This window comes from Homarus americanus, unplaced genomic scaffold, assembly GCF_018991925.1.
Source record: "Homarus americanus isolate GMGI-L3 unplaced genomic scaffold, GMGI_Hamer_2.0 scaffold39155, whole genome shotgun sequence".
NCBI lineage: Eukaryota > Metazoa > Arthropoda > Malacostraca > Decapoda > Nephropidae > Homarus > Homarus americanus.
This window is the reverse complement of record NW_024737042.1, coordinates 9,853,067-9,868,530: the sequence shown is the minus strand read 5'-3', so window position 1 is coordinate 9,868,530 and position 15,464 is coordinate 9,853,067. Positions and strand designations below refer to the sequence as shown.

At 35.6% G+C, this 15,464-nt stretch overlaps 1 protein-coding gene across 8 annotated transcripts in view; it reads left to right on the top strand.

The window, feature by feature from the left end:
- The window catches only part of LOC121872690, an 88,595-nt gene that overhangs the window by 68,914 nt on the left and 4,217 nt on the right, over window positions 1–15,464 (top strand). For all 8 annotated transcript variants that reach the window (XM_042375679.1, XM_042375686.1, XM_042375683.1 and 5 more), the window contains 7 exons: window positions 2,666–2,863; window positions 3,489–3,652; window positions 4,735–4,850; window positions 8,718–8,830; window positions 9,554–9,766; window positions 12,893–13,035; window positions 14,967–15,060. In XM_042375679.1, the coding sequence (XP_042231613.1) occupies window positions 2,666–2,863; window positions 3,489–3,652; window positions 4,735–4,850; window positions 8,718–8,830; window positions 9,554–9,766; window positions 12,893–13,035; window positions 14,967–15,060 (1,041 nt within the window). The remainder of the gene's footprint in view (window positions 1–2,665; window positions 2,864–3,488; window positions 3,653–4,734; window positions 4,851–8,717; window positions 8,831–9,553; window positions 9,767–12,892; window positions 13,036–14,966; window positions 15,061–15,464) is intronic.

Genomic DNA, 15,464 nt, shown 5'->3' with positions numbered 1-15,464 from the left:
ATTTTAGTTCTCTTGGTGTAATTCAAGATTATTTTCTTTAAATCAGCACTGCACTGCACTGCATTATATATTGTCAATATGTAAGATAAATTTCAAAATGACCAATAATTTGCTTGCAAACACAGAAAAAAAGTGTTTTATTGAAGAGAGTCTCAAGCAAGATGTTACCTCCACTGAGAGGAGAGAGAGATTGGCACCTTCAATTATGTTCAATAATTGTTAAAATTACTAAAAAATTTAATGTTAAACTTTTAAAATTATTGAATAGTATAAACTTCTTGATATTTCCTAAAATAGTAAGGAATTTAAGCCCTAAACCGATTACTGTATTGGCGGACTAACACTACAGCTGGTGGACCGCCAAATGCAAGCGAAAACATGCTGAGGTCGGCTCGTAAAAAACTCGTAAATCGAGGGATTGCTCGTTAACCGAAGTTAAGAATCTTATGGAAGGTAAATCGTTAACCAAAATCTCGTTAATCGGGGCGCTCGTTAACCGAGGGATCACTGTACAGTATTCGGTAAGTGTGGCTCTTTTCATAAGATTTCTTTATTAATCTTCCCCATTTCTTGACACTTAAGCCCCAGGTTAGTGGTCATTACGACCATTAATTACCCTGCAATCGAATCGTGGACCACAAATTCAGAATCAGCATGCTCAGGAGTACTTATACAGTGGTCCCTCGGTTAACGAACGGTTCGATTAACAAAATTTCGGTTAACGAATTACCTCCCTTAAGGATCTTCAATTCGGTTAATGAACAAAACTTTGATTAACAAGATCCTTATGAACAACACGTTTTGTTGTGAGCATCAGCTGATCAGCTGATGGGCTAGTCTGCCAATTCAATAATCTGTTCTATGTTTATATTCGTTTCCAGTGGAGTAAATATCAAGAAAGTTGTGCTCTTTAATATTTTTTTCATTTTTTATATTAAAATTATAAATCATTTTAACATTTATTTAACATATTGATAATATATGCAGTACAGGGAACTAGTTTTTTGTGCGCCCATCAGACGCTTGACTCAGCCACAAGGCGTCAGTTGAGCTTTGTTGACAGTGAAGTGAACATCTATTTTGTTGGTATCTTGAATATTTTTGCATTTTTACGTTGAAATTATTGGTCATTCTGAAATTTAGTTAACATATTGATAATATATAGCGCAGTGCAGTGTTGATTTAAATAAAGTTATCTTGAATTACACCTAGTGAACTTAAAATTTTATTGGTGAAATGACTGTATCAAGCATGGGTCCCCTGAAAGGTGATTTCTTCTCCATACCACTTCCTTCTCTTCTCCCTTCTCCTCCACCCCCACTTCTAATTCCCATCATCATCATCAACCAGGAACCTTCTACATACACCCCTCAAAGTAAGTGTACTTTAATGCATTTCTTTTTTTTTTTTTTTTACTTTATACAGTATTTACTTTTCTGTGAGCTGGAACCAATTACCCAATATCCCATTGAAACAATGGATTTGGTTAACAAAATATTTGGTTAGCGAATGTCTCTGTGGAACGAATTGTGTTCGTTAACCAAGGGACCACTGTACTGATATGTGCCTATAGGTTGCTTCATTGTTGCTCCTCATATGCCAAGATTAACATTGGCAATATTCTGGTGGGTGTGTCTCATAATTAAGAAAAATGCTGTAACTGTAGGAAAAATCAATGTATTCACAGACTACTTCACTCATCTTCTGTTAAATGCCAAAAAACATTAACATAATACTGTACTTTAAAAATTATTATGATGCAATTGTTTCATAAATGGGAAAAAGACTGATTGTAAACTGAAATTATTGTAAGGTGGACATGACAACATACTGTTACACTGTGTGTGCTATTACAATATCAACATTACTTTGGGTTACAGGTAGGTAGGATATAAATTTTGGTGGGTTGGCCCGCAGAAAAGTGCCAAATCGTAATGCGGCCCATGACTGAGGAAAGGTTGCCCATGCCTGCTGTACTTCATTGAATGCTTTGAAAATTTGATAACATGAAGATTAACATGGAAATCAAACATACAATGATATAATTAAGTTTGTCCTTTGATTGTTGACTTATGAACCATTATACTCAAGGTGTTAAGTCATTGTATTCCAGGGGTAAAATCTCTGTACTCAAGGGGTAAAGCCACTGTACTCAAGAGGTAAAACCACTGTACTCAAGAGGTAAAGCCACTGTACTCAAAGGGTTAGGTCACTGTACTCAAGGGGTAAATTCACTGTACTCAAGAGGTAAAAACCACTGTACTCAAGAGGTAAAGCCACTGTACTCAAAGTGCTAAGTCATTGTATTCAAGGCATTAAATTATTGTATACTCATACTCAAGGGCTTAAGTCATAGCACGTGAGAAGTTAATGTAAGTTTACTTTTCAAAATGAGAGAATGTTTGTGAGACTGTGACAGCTAGTGATGACAGTTCCCTATCATATGGAATTTAAACTGTTCACTATTATCATACGAATCAAAACATCTTGGTAATTGACCCTGAAAACTAATAGCAAACACATTTAAGTGATACAGTATACATATCCTGAAAACTTCCATCAAATGCATTTAAGTGATATACATATGATGAAAAACTTCTATCAAACATATTTTTGTGTGATACATGAGTACAGTACATTCTTGTACCTGCCTTATTTTGTTCAGGTGATACAGAAAATCATGGAAACTGTTGGGAAGCTCTGCCTCATTTCCAGCCCAGACAAAAGTGCAAAGAGAAGACCTGACTTTCTCTCACAGTTCGTCTCACTGATCTCTTCAAGTGTGACCCTACAGTGTGCCCTCTTCACGTACCTTATACACAATGTGAAGATTGGTCAGCAAGGAGAACTGTGCAAAGATCAAGTAAGTAGCATTTCAAGTCAGAATTTCATGGCAACAAATTTTTTAGGTAAGGAAAGGGCTCAGGTTGGAGATCATATTTGTAATGCCAAGATACTGTACTCACCCGGATAAAGGAGGTCCACTTTTTAGCACTTTATTGATATGTTTTATTGGCAGGACACACACACACACACACGCGGGTCAAAAACATAAGTTGTATTGCCAGTATAATTCTTGTACATTGGGGTAAATTATGATTATTCCTTTATTTCAGTTTGTCTGTCCCTTCTAATTTTGCCTCCAGTCTCTTTAAGTGTAAGATTTAAGATTGAACTTTGAATTAGTCATCACAGTCAGATACTAAAATGTCTCTCTTACCTTTAACACCATTAGTCTCATATACAGTATGTTTAATGTTATGAAGTTGGTAGCCATTAAGGTTTGTCATTGTTAATCAGATTTTAAAATACAGAAATGGCACCTGAGTTTTTTTAAGTTGTTGTTTAGTTTCTGCAGACAGTGAGTCTTGGGTCCTCAAACTATTGTACAGTACTGTATATGTCACTATGAAAATTAAGTGTAGATTTTTCACTTTTCATTGGGTTCCTGCTGCATTGTATTTATACCAGACATAATTAAATTTCAGATTGAAAATTATGGTGTAATTCTGTCTGAACTGTGGAAAATTGAGGGTCTCTTTCTCCCTATTATTGAAGCCTCTGCCCCAGACCAACAGCCTCAGTATTTCTTCAGACTCTTCTTGGACAAATTAAAGCTTCATTCTCGGCAGGCTTCTATCTTTGCTTGCAGGTTGGTAATTAAAAAAAATATATGTATATGTGTGCATATATATATATTTTTTTAATAGATTGGATTCTGCTTGTACCTCTATTTCTTTTATTCTTATTTATCATTTCTCCTCCACCTTACTTGCCATTTGGTCAGTCAGTCTGTTCTTTGTTATGACCTGCAATGTTTAGTAGTGGTGACACATCTGTCCCGGACTGGGGATTGAATCCAGGACACAATGGTAAGAGGAATGTGTGTTACTGCTGTACCACCAGCAATAAAATGTCTACAACTAGTCTCCAATCATTTCCATGAGAGATGTCAAAAGTTCGTTACATTAATGATACTTCTGTAATATATTACTTCTTGTGATGTTTAGCCCGGTCAGTCACCATTACAAGGTAGTTTGTCAACAATCAAAACTTTGCTCTGTGTACTTATATATAAACTGCAGGGGGCTTTAACTCAGAACCTGTAATGTGCGCAGGTAAATCAGTGTAAATAATATTCACCTGTGAGTGTTGGGATTCGAACCTGGACCACCAAGGTTATTCAAGTTCAAATCCCAACACTCACAGGCAAAATTTTTTTACACTGCAGGTGGCCTTGTTGTGGAGGGTAAAAATCAATGTAGAATGTATCTGGTACAGCAGTTAGAACGAATGAAAAGTGACCTTTCATAGTTTTGGTTCTGGCCACCCAACACCATACCAAGAAGGGGCCTGGGAAAGTGAAAAAAGTAATCTTATGAATAGTCCAACATCACTAAACTTTTCTTGCAATAGTAGATGCAAATTCCATTAATGCTTTATTAACAGGTAACTTCAAATATCTTCAAAATTCAAGTTTCCTCTGGGGAATACTGTAATAACGAGTCCAAATGATAACCCTCACATGTGTAGACAAATGCTTTAATTTCTGTCTTTCTCAAGTTAGGTAAACTCCATCATGTTCAGATTTTATTTTATGTGGTGTCTTTATGGTTTTGTCTTTTGAAGTGGTAGTCTATTTGTAACTTATATTTCTATGATATTGCTTCAGTAAATGATTTAAATGTTACTACAATAATATAGGGGAAATGATTGCTACACTTGTTCTTGCAGTATCATGGACAGTTGGCTTCAGTGGTCACTAATGGAAGAGGAAAATGTGCCACCCCAGCTCCTGCATCTCTACTGTTGTCTTGCACCACGACTTCCTCTCATCTACAATGATCAAGGTAACAATTTCACCACTTTTCAATCTTATATCCATGCTGTTTACAATTTTTGTGATTGTAATAACTAACATTCATGAGCAGTCTGTTTGTCTGTCCAAGAACAAATAAATTCCCATCTGGGTAGAATATTTCATTGAAAACTTGTTAAGCTGTTATATCATCATCTGAGAATGTGTTGTGTACAGAAATCATGACAGACCACATAGCCAAGGCTAAGGTCATTATTTTATGATATTTGTACATCATATGAGACCCTTTTATGAAGGTGTTTTAAATGCAGTACAGTACAGTAAAGCCTCGAATAACGAAGGTAATGTGTCCTCCAATATTGCAGTGTAAGGTGAATCATCGTATCATGAATCATTAATTACCATTAAAATAAAGCAATAAGTAATAATGAGGTGCGTTCCCCAATGTGACCTTTTCATATCTTTTGTGTGGCATTTTATCCTCTTTTCCCCCAAAACAATAAAATTAATGAAAAATAAAAACTACACTAAATTCTTTAAATATTGCTTATGAATGCACCTTATACAATAGGCCTATAAATGAATAATAATATGGTTACACAAGAGGAGAGGGGACGCCATTGTTTTTGTTAGTGTTTACAGCCGGGAGTCCAGGACGATGGTTCTACATAAGAAAATAAGACCCTGGTTGTAGCTGTAGTAAAGTTAATGTAAAAAAATTAATAAATATGTTTTAAGTACAGTGATCCCTCGGTTAACGAATGCCTCGGTTAATGAAATTTCGGTTAACGAACTGCCTTCCATAAGAATCTTCAATTCGGTTAACGAACAAAAATTCGGTTAACGAATTTCTTACGAACCGACCTCAACATGTTTTCGCTTGCACTGGCCGGGCAACCAGCTTTAGTATCAGTCCACCAATACATTAATCGGTTCTAGGGCTTAAATTCCTTACTATTTTAGTAAATATCAAGAAGTGTATACTATTCAATAATTTTAAAAGTTTAATTCAATTTTTTAGTCATTTTAACAATTATTGAACATAATTGAAGGTAAAGTGACTAGTTTAATGCGCGGCATCCAGCCTCTTAACACAGCAAACAGGCGTTAGTCTCTCTCTGTTTTCACTGGAGGTAACATCTTGCTTGAGACTCTTCAACTAAATCCTTTTTTTCTGTGTTTCCAAGCAAATTATTGGTCATTTTGAAATATATTTTACATATTGACAATATATAATGCAGTGCAGTGTTGATTTAAAGAAAATAATCTTGAAATACACCAGGAGAACTAAAATTTTATGGGTGAAATGTTGTCATGGGGTGACTTCTCTTCCACCCCAATGCCTTCTCTTCTTCCTTCTCCTCCACCCCCATTCTAATTCCTATCATCATCATCATCATCATCCAGGAGCCTTCTACATACACACCTCAAAGTAAGTGAACTTTTCTACCATTTTTGTTGAATTTAGGAAATTTTCGGTGAGCTGGAACCAATTACCCAAAAACCCATTGAAACAATGGTTTCGATTAACGAACTTTTCGGTTAATGAACAACCTGCTGGAACGGATTGAGTTCGTTAACCGAGGGACCACTGTAATGTTATTTAATGTTAATAAATGGAACAATAGAAGTAGCTAACCACTAATGGCAAAGAAAAAACCGAGATGGATTGGAAACAGCAACATATATGTGCGCATTCAAGGAAACAGCATCATTTATCTTATTAAGAATATGTACAAAAGATTCATTATTGTTTATTACTGAATATGTATTTGATTAGATTAATCTTTATATATGCGAAATGAACAATACAATTCATTAATAATACGTAGATTATTAAAACACACAAGAGGATAAGAGACGGCTTTGTTGTTGTCAGTGTTTACATCCATAATATCAGTTATCCACCTGAAACTTAAGAAAATAAGACCCTGGTTGTAGCTGTAGTAAAATTAATGTAAAAAATTAATATACATGTTTTAGGTAATGTTATTTAATGTTAAATGGAACAATAGAAGCAGCTAACCACGAATGGTAAAGAAATAAAGCGAGGCGGATTGGGAACGCAGAGGTATGTAATTGCATACATGTGAAAACATATCGTCATTTCTCTACATAAGAATATGAAAGCAACACTTATTTACAGTTCATATATGTTTTAAATAATATTTACTAATGTAAAAAAAAAATTCTACTCATCAATGGTGGTAAAGTCTAAAACATAAGGACAGCCAATGAATATTGTGCTAGTTTTTACTCAGATGACGAAGTCATCAGGTTCAACTCTGGTTGAAGCTGTAACTTTCCATAAAGCTGTTGCTGAAACTTAATGAACCTGAAGTAGTTGATGAAGCTGCTTATGATGCTGAATTTGATTGTGTAGCTGAAGTTGATGGTTTAGGCCTTCGAATAATAAAACTGTCGAAAGAACCTTGCACAGCTGCTTTCTTTTCTCATTATACATCTTTATGTAGAGGTTATTTGCATTTATTTAAATTTTAATGCTTTGTTCTGTTAATGGATCCACTTCAGAAAATATGTTCATTGCTTGCTCCATATACAGTGGTCCCTCGGTTAATGAGCACAATCCATTCTAGAAGGTTGCTCGTTAACCGAAACCATTGCTTCAATGGGTTTTTGGGTAATTGGTTCCAGCTCACCGAAAATTGCCTAAATTCAACAAAAATGGTAGAAAAGTTCACTTACTTTGAGGTGTGTATGTAGAAGGCTCCTGGATGATGATGATGATGATGATGATCAATGATGATGGGAATTAGAATGGGGGTGGAGGAGAAGGGAGAAGAGAAGGCATTGGGGTGGAAGAGAAGTCACCCCATGGCGCCATTTCACCCATAAAATTTTAGTTCTCTTGGTGTAATTCAAGATTATTTTCTTTAAATCAACACTGCACTGCATTATATATTGTCAATATGTAAAATAAATTTCAAAATGACCAATAATTTGCTTGCAAACACACAAAAAAGCATTTAGTTGAAGAGTCTCAAGCAAGATGTTACTTCCACTGAAAAGACAGAGAGACTGGCGCCTGTTTGGTGTGTTGCCAGGCTGGATGGCACGCATGAAACTTGTTTCCTTACCTTCAATTATGTTCAATAATTGTTAAAATGACTAAAAAAATTTAATATTAAACTTTTAAAATTATTGAATAGTATAAACTTGATATTTACTGAAATAGTAAGGAATTTAAGCCCTAGAACCGATAGCTGTATTGGCGGACTAATACTACAGCTGGTTGACCGCCAAATGCAAGCGAAAACATGTTGAGGTCGGCTAGTAAGAAACTCGTTAATCGAGGGATTGCTCGTTAACCGAAGTTAAGAATCTTATGGAAGGGAACTCGTTAACCAAGGGATCACTGTAATATCCACAGACCTCTCTCACCTTTTTCATATCGTTTTAACACATCTAGCTCTGCTAAACTTATACACTTTCTCTTAGCTTTTGAACCAGCACTACCATCACTTGCTCTCTTGCTCATGTTGAATAGGGACGCAAAAATGCCGTAAGAAACCTGAGAAAGTTTTTCTCCTTTTCCTGTTCAGATGCATGAAAACAAAAGGCTCGCCAGCTGCGACTGTACAGTATATACTAGTGATGCTGGCGTCACCACTCAGAAGCCCGGCAGCCTCCGTGCGCAAGGCTTTTTTTTTTTTGTATATAACACATATCGGGATTTAATTATTATTTATATGATTTTTTCTTATTATTCTACTTTCGTCGTAAATACGAAGAAAATAATGGCGTAAATTGAAATGGGTCCTAAATTAACCTGGGTCTTAAATATGAATCGTCGTTAGTAGAACCGTCATTATCGGAGGCTTTCCTGTTTGGTACTGAGATGTAGTTGTTAGTAATTGTTTTTTATTTGGTGTTTTAGATGAGAAAGAGATCACAGTAGCTGATGTGTACTCACACCTGAAGGGCTACAATGTTCCAGCTTGTTCAAGACTTTACTTCAACAAATACAACATTTTAAGTCAAAAGCATAAGGTAGGACTTCGAGGTTTGATTTAGGATGTAACCATCAATTTATATTGACTTTTAAATGTTCTTAAGATCCTTCATATACTGTATATGAATCTGTAATACTAATATTATTTTATAATACATGTACTGTCTTGCCCTTCTGAGTCGGCATACCTGGTGTTATCTGCCGTCAGAGGGCAAATTTACTGTCTTGCCCTTCTGAGTCGGCATACCTGATGTTATCTGCCGTCAGAGGGCAAATTTACTGTCTTGCCCTTCTGAGTCAGCATACCTGGTGTTATCTGCCGTCAGAGGGCAAATTTACTGTCTTGCCCTTCTGAGTCAGCATACCTGGTGTTATCTGCTGTCAGAGAGCAAATTTGTGTTAAAAAAGGACTATCTGTACAGTATTTGGAATAAATTTAGTAAAGAGACAGTATATGTGAGGTTTGAAAAGTTTCAGAACTTACAATATTATTTATAATGATCAGACAAGACTGACAAACTGAAGGGACTCCATCGTAATACTATCATGCAACCTTTTGCTTACTGTATATGAAAGCTGATATAATATAGTTATATCACCTTTCATATACATGAGCTTGTGCTGCTATTGTCATCACTACCATGACCACTGACAAAAATTACCACATTTCTATGACCTTTCAAAATCACCTGATTTATACTTTACTATATATAGGGTTTAGAGAAAGGTCAATAATAATATATATTTTAATGTTTTAACAGATCTCCCTTGAAAAGTGGATCATCTTTGAGCTGCAGAGCACATGGGAGGACACACCAATAGATGTACGACAGACTTACCTAAAGTGCAGGCTGCTCCAAGACTTTGTGTCCTCATCTGACACCTTGAAAGATAACCAAAACCCAGATTCCATGTCTATTGATAACTTAATTATAGAGATGGTCTTTGCCTTCTTGAAGATTGGTCTAAAGCAGGTTAGTAAAGCTATTTTACAGTATGTTCTTTATAGTGAGGAGAACGCATATACTATATTGTGGGTACGTTGTTGGGATGGTTATTTTACTGGTTTATCATCTGTTGAAACCCCTCATTATGGAGACAGTATGTGATTAATATAAAGTCTGAGCCAAATCCAGTAATACAGCTGTATGACCATTGGTTTGTAAAACTCCAACTGCCTCACAAATATCCAGACTATAGAGGAGTTATTTACCAATCTTCTCTCAACTTGTCTATGATATGTGACTCCAGGCTAGTGATGTCATGGTTGTCATTTTTCAAAGTTTTGCGGTTACGATTATCAGGAAGTTAACTGCACGGTTGCAGTTGTTTGGTTTAACTTTAAACTTGGATTAATGCTGTAACCTGTGTGAACTTGTCAACTTATCTTCTAACAATTTTTCTGTGAAAAAGCCATAATTTTGAGCAAATATTACTCTGCTTTAGTGTACTCAAATGTACTGTGCTAAGCTTAAGGACTAAAATTTCTATCTCTACTGCAAATTATGAGATGTTTATACTCAAATTAATTTTTATTTTGTAAGGATTCAAGCAATGCAAGTTATATTCTGTTCAGTCAAATCTGTGATATTTTATAAGAGAAATACTAAGCCTAAACCAAATTCATCCTGTAAAATCCTAATCACCGACATCTTGCTGCCCCTGCTGGCTAGGAGGTGGGGTGTTCACAGCCAGCAACAGATGATAAGTTGTCAGTGGAGGGGGAGGGGTGGTGCAGGTCAGGGACTCAGGATTATACAAGACAGGGCATTTAAGTTTTTCTCTAATAAAATGTCACTGACTTGGCTTAGCAGAATATAACTTGCATTGCTGGAATCTTTACAAGTTAACAATTAATTTGAGTAGAAACATCCCTTAGTTTGCACTAGACATACATTGAAAAAATATGGCTTTTTAATGGGGAAAACAAGAGGTTTATGCTCATCAGATTGTCCAATACTACGACAGGCAGTCCCCGACTTACAACGGGGTTAAGGACCCCAATCCAGGTCGTAAGTCGAAAATGCGAAAATAATACATAGAAAATCTAAAATGGGTGTCTCTTTTTCTTCTCATCACCACAAAACTCTCACTTTTAAGCTTGCCAGCCATTTTAAAGGGAATTACAAACTAAAATTTTTTCAGTACACAGCGCAATCACTAACGTCGGGACTCGAAAATATGTAATTTGAAAAAAATTTGGTAGACTGGGGCGGTCGTATGTTTCAAATGGTCACCTGCAATTAAGCAAGTTACTCAAGGTTTATCTCTGTAAAGATCTGAAAACACTGTTCACTGTATCTATTATTGTAGCATATTGTACATAATGGCAACACAGTGGTTGGAGGACCCCACTGCCCAATGAATTTTTCAGTTTTCAACCCTCATTTGTGATAGTTTCACAACCGCGACAACCATGTGGGTTCGTGCGGTTGTTTCGGTTGTGATAATTTATACGGTTGCTCCGCAGTTGCGAAGCTTAGTGATATCACGACTCCAGGCCCATATGACAGATGCCTTGGGTTGACTTGTAAATTCTTTAGTATACAGTGGTCTCTCGGTTAACGAACGGTTCGATTTACGAAATTTTGATTAACGAATTAGCTCCTATAAGGCTCTTCAATTCGGTTAACAAACAAAACTTCGATTAACGACAACCTTACGACAAACACGCTTTGTTGTGAGCATCAGCTGATCAGCTAGTCCGCCAATACAGTAATCGGTTCTATGTTTACATTCGTTTCCAGTGGAGTAAATATCAAGAAGGTTGTGCTCTTGAATATTTTTCCATTTTTTATATTAAAATTATTATTCATTTTAAAATTTAGTTAACATATTGATAATATATGCAGTACAGGGAACTAGTTTTTTGTGCACCCATCAGTCGCTTGACTCACCCGCCAAAGCGTCAGTTTAACTTTGTTTACAGTGGAGGAAACATCGTGTTTGTCGCTCACTTAAATACAGAGTATCTTTACGTTTTACATTAAAATTATTGGTCATTCTGAAATTTAGTTAACATATTGATTAATTATATATAGCGCAGTGCAGTGCAGTGTTGATTTAAATAAAAAAATCTGTAATTACAGCTAGTGAACTTAAAATTTTATTGGTGAAATTACTGCTTCCAAAGAAAGGCGATTTCTCCTCTATCCCCACTTCCTTCTCTTCTCCCTCTCCATACCCCACTTCCAATTCCCATCATCATCATCAACCAGCAACATTCTACATACACACCTCAAAGTAAGTGTACTGTACTGCATTTTGTTTATACTTTGTATGTACTTTTCATTGAGCTGGAACCAATTACCCAATATCCCATTGAAATAATGGATTTGGTTAACAAACGACTCTGTGGAGCGAATTGTGTTCGTTAACCAAGGGACCACTGTATTAGGTGAGCCTAGTGTGAGTATAGGCCAGGACACAGCCTTGTGTGAACTCCCTTATGTCCCACAAAATAAAAAGAAGTGGATCCCATAGGCTTTATGGTCTATTGCAGGAAGTGGAGCAGGTATAGCCTACCAAATACTAAACCTTTGTTACCCAAAGATGAAGTGTGGCTGACACTACACTTTACCACCTTTACTTACCCACCCAACTTTAAAGTAATGTGCCCATTCACAGCTGGTTTGACTGGTGGTGCCGTGAGCACAAACCAGCAACCGTCAGAACAGGAAGTGAGCACTGAAACCTCTTGGTCACCACACCCCTAATACAGTATTTAAAGGGATACATATTGTTGTTGTCGATGACTGTGTAATACCTGAACAGAGAGCAGGAGAGAAGATGGATATCTAGGCAGCATCAGATTACAGTACTGTACTGGGGTTGTTGCAGCATTACAAGTAAATGCTTAAAACAATACCGTATGTGTTTAGATGTTTCACATTGGTCAGCACCTTATTTATAATGATTTCCAATTGGTTAGTGCCTGAAGCAGTACAATATTCTTAAAGATTTTTAATTGGTGAGTGTTTTATGCACAAGAAATAATGTATCAGATATTGGTTGTTTGTTGGTACAAGAAGAGACAAGTTTATATGAAGAAAAAATGTGCATTAATGTTATTAAAAATTCCGTTTCCTTTTCCATTATAGCCAAACTCCAATGAAATATTGATGCTCATACAGTCACTTGCTCAAGATAACCTGAACCCCACCAGTATCTGTCTTCTTGAGGAGTGGCACAGACATCACACAGAAGGAACTGCTGGTGACATATCAGTTCTGTCCTTTATGAGGTATGTATCTCTTATATTATCGGTGGGTGTGACTTATTCGATGGGGCCTCGACTTATTTTACGGTGTATAAATTATTTTATGAAGGTAAAGAATTAGAATTTGAGTAACAACTGTCGTAATGACTCTTGGAAAAAATTTTATTAGTTTGCCATGGTAATTATTAGATACCTGTGATTTTTTGGTGTTTTTATCTAATGAAGTACAGTAGTTATGTGTGCTGGTTTCTAGTTATAAGTTTTGTTTTGTTTTTCTTTTTCCATAAAATTTCACTAAATCAAAACTTTTCATTTTGTTAAGAATAAAATCATTTGGTGATATATATTAAAGTATCATAAAATCTAGTCTTTGTATTGCAAATGATTTAGTAATTTATGAAATACTCTATACAGTAGAATGTCGAGTTAAAGCGATTCAATTTAAGATTGTTGACTTAAAGCAACACCCACAATTAAGGACAATGTTTTCATTTAAAGCGAATCTTTCCTATTTTGCACTAGTCAATCTGGTGCATCATATTTTAAAATTTGCGCCTAATGTTTCTCTGGGCATGCTACACTGTCCTAAGGGCAAAGCTGTACTGTACATGTACTTAAAATAATGTACTAAATGATTACTAAAATTTTTGTCAAGTGCAAACTATGGCATGATTATATTCAAATTAATCACTATCTTATAAGAATTCCAGCAATTTAAATAATATTCTACCCGGTAACTTCTGTGACATTTTATAAACAAAAAACAAAAAATCAATCTAAAGGACATAAATAAACAAATAAATACTTCACTAGACCTTCGGCTCGAACTGTCAAACGTGTCACCGTCACCTTCCCCAATCTTCCCAGCCAGGGTTGGGTGGTTTTAGGCATAAAGTTTTTATCTTATATAATATCACAGACTAAAGTTAGGAAAATAGAATTTGCATTGCTAGAATCCTTGCAAGACAGTGAATAATTTGAATATAAACTTCATATTTTGCACAAGAGATAAAAATTTTAGCCCGTTGTAATAAAATGAATTGAAACTAAAATTTGTATGTCTAATGCAAACTATTGCATGTATATATTCAAACTAATCACTATCTTATAAGAATTCCAGCAATGTTAATTATATTCTCCCAGGTCAGTTCAGTGACATTTTATAAGAGAAAAACTTAGTCACACATAAGGACATAAATAAATAAGCACTAGACCTTGGCATCTACTGTCAAACATATCCCTCCCTACCCCCATCTTCCCAGCCAGTAGACAGACCATTTTGCATCCCTTAATTTTAGCTGTGTTGATTTATGAGTGTTTGTTTTAACATACTGTAATACAGTACTACAAAAAACAATGTTTTGTTTATTCTAGGAGATGGGCTGAGGTGCATCTGGGTAAACTCTCAGTCTTTTTAGTATTTTGTGTTTCTCTCAAGTACCAAACTAAATTATTCCATTGAAACAACACTTTGATTTAATGCGAATTCGGTTTAAAGTGACCTCTCTTGGAACGAATCTTGGGTTATATCGACGTTCTACTGTACTAAGAATTAATTTTTAAATAAAATCTGCATGGATGAGGAAATATCAGGATGCTTTAACTTACGTACATACTGTTCTGTATATATTGCTGTAAAAAAACCAGTCCATCATATAGATTTATATTGTGGGTTTGTGTTGAAAATAATAATGTACGGTATACAATATATTAACAGTGTAGAGGAAATATAGCGTGTTTAACAGTTGTACACATTGTCCTGTAAACATTGTCAGCCAACACACTGAGTCCAGTCAGTGGTTGGACAATGTTCCCAATTATCCAGACAAAAAAGGCCGTTATTGGGAATGTCCGGTAATTGAGAGGGTTTACTCTATGTCCAATTTCATAACAAACTGATCTGTATAATCTAGAGGACCAGCTGTATCCAGTGATGTTTTATTTGTTGATTTCAGCATTTGTGGATGTCTCCCTTCCTCACTCTTCCTGAGAGCTGACCGACTTATTCAACTTTCTGAAGCACTTAAAATATTAGTGAACCAGATTTTGGTAAGTTCTTTAATGTTATAATTACACACATTAATTTTCATTCTGTGTGTGAATGTATGTGTGTTTCTGGATGTATGTATGTGCATTTCTGTGTGATTGAATATATGAACAATGTTTATTTATGAATAAGCATTTTCATATATAGAACAAGGAAGATGGTTAAAGATAACTCATCTTCAACTCCTTTTTAATTACCCATTACATTCATTTACTCTAGACCTGTGAACAATACATGTCATGCCCTTCCTTTTTTATACCCAAAATATCCACATCACCACTTTTCAGCTTATTAGCCAGTCGGTCTATTCTCAGTACAGTACTGGGTACATATGGGCTTGTGAATGTATCCAACTTAAACATGTTACTGTGTTAGTCATGTGTGGTATTAAATGAGCCTATTCTGT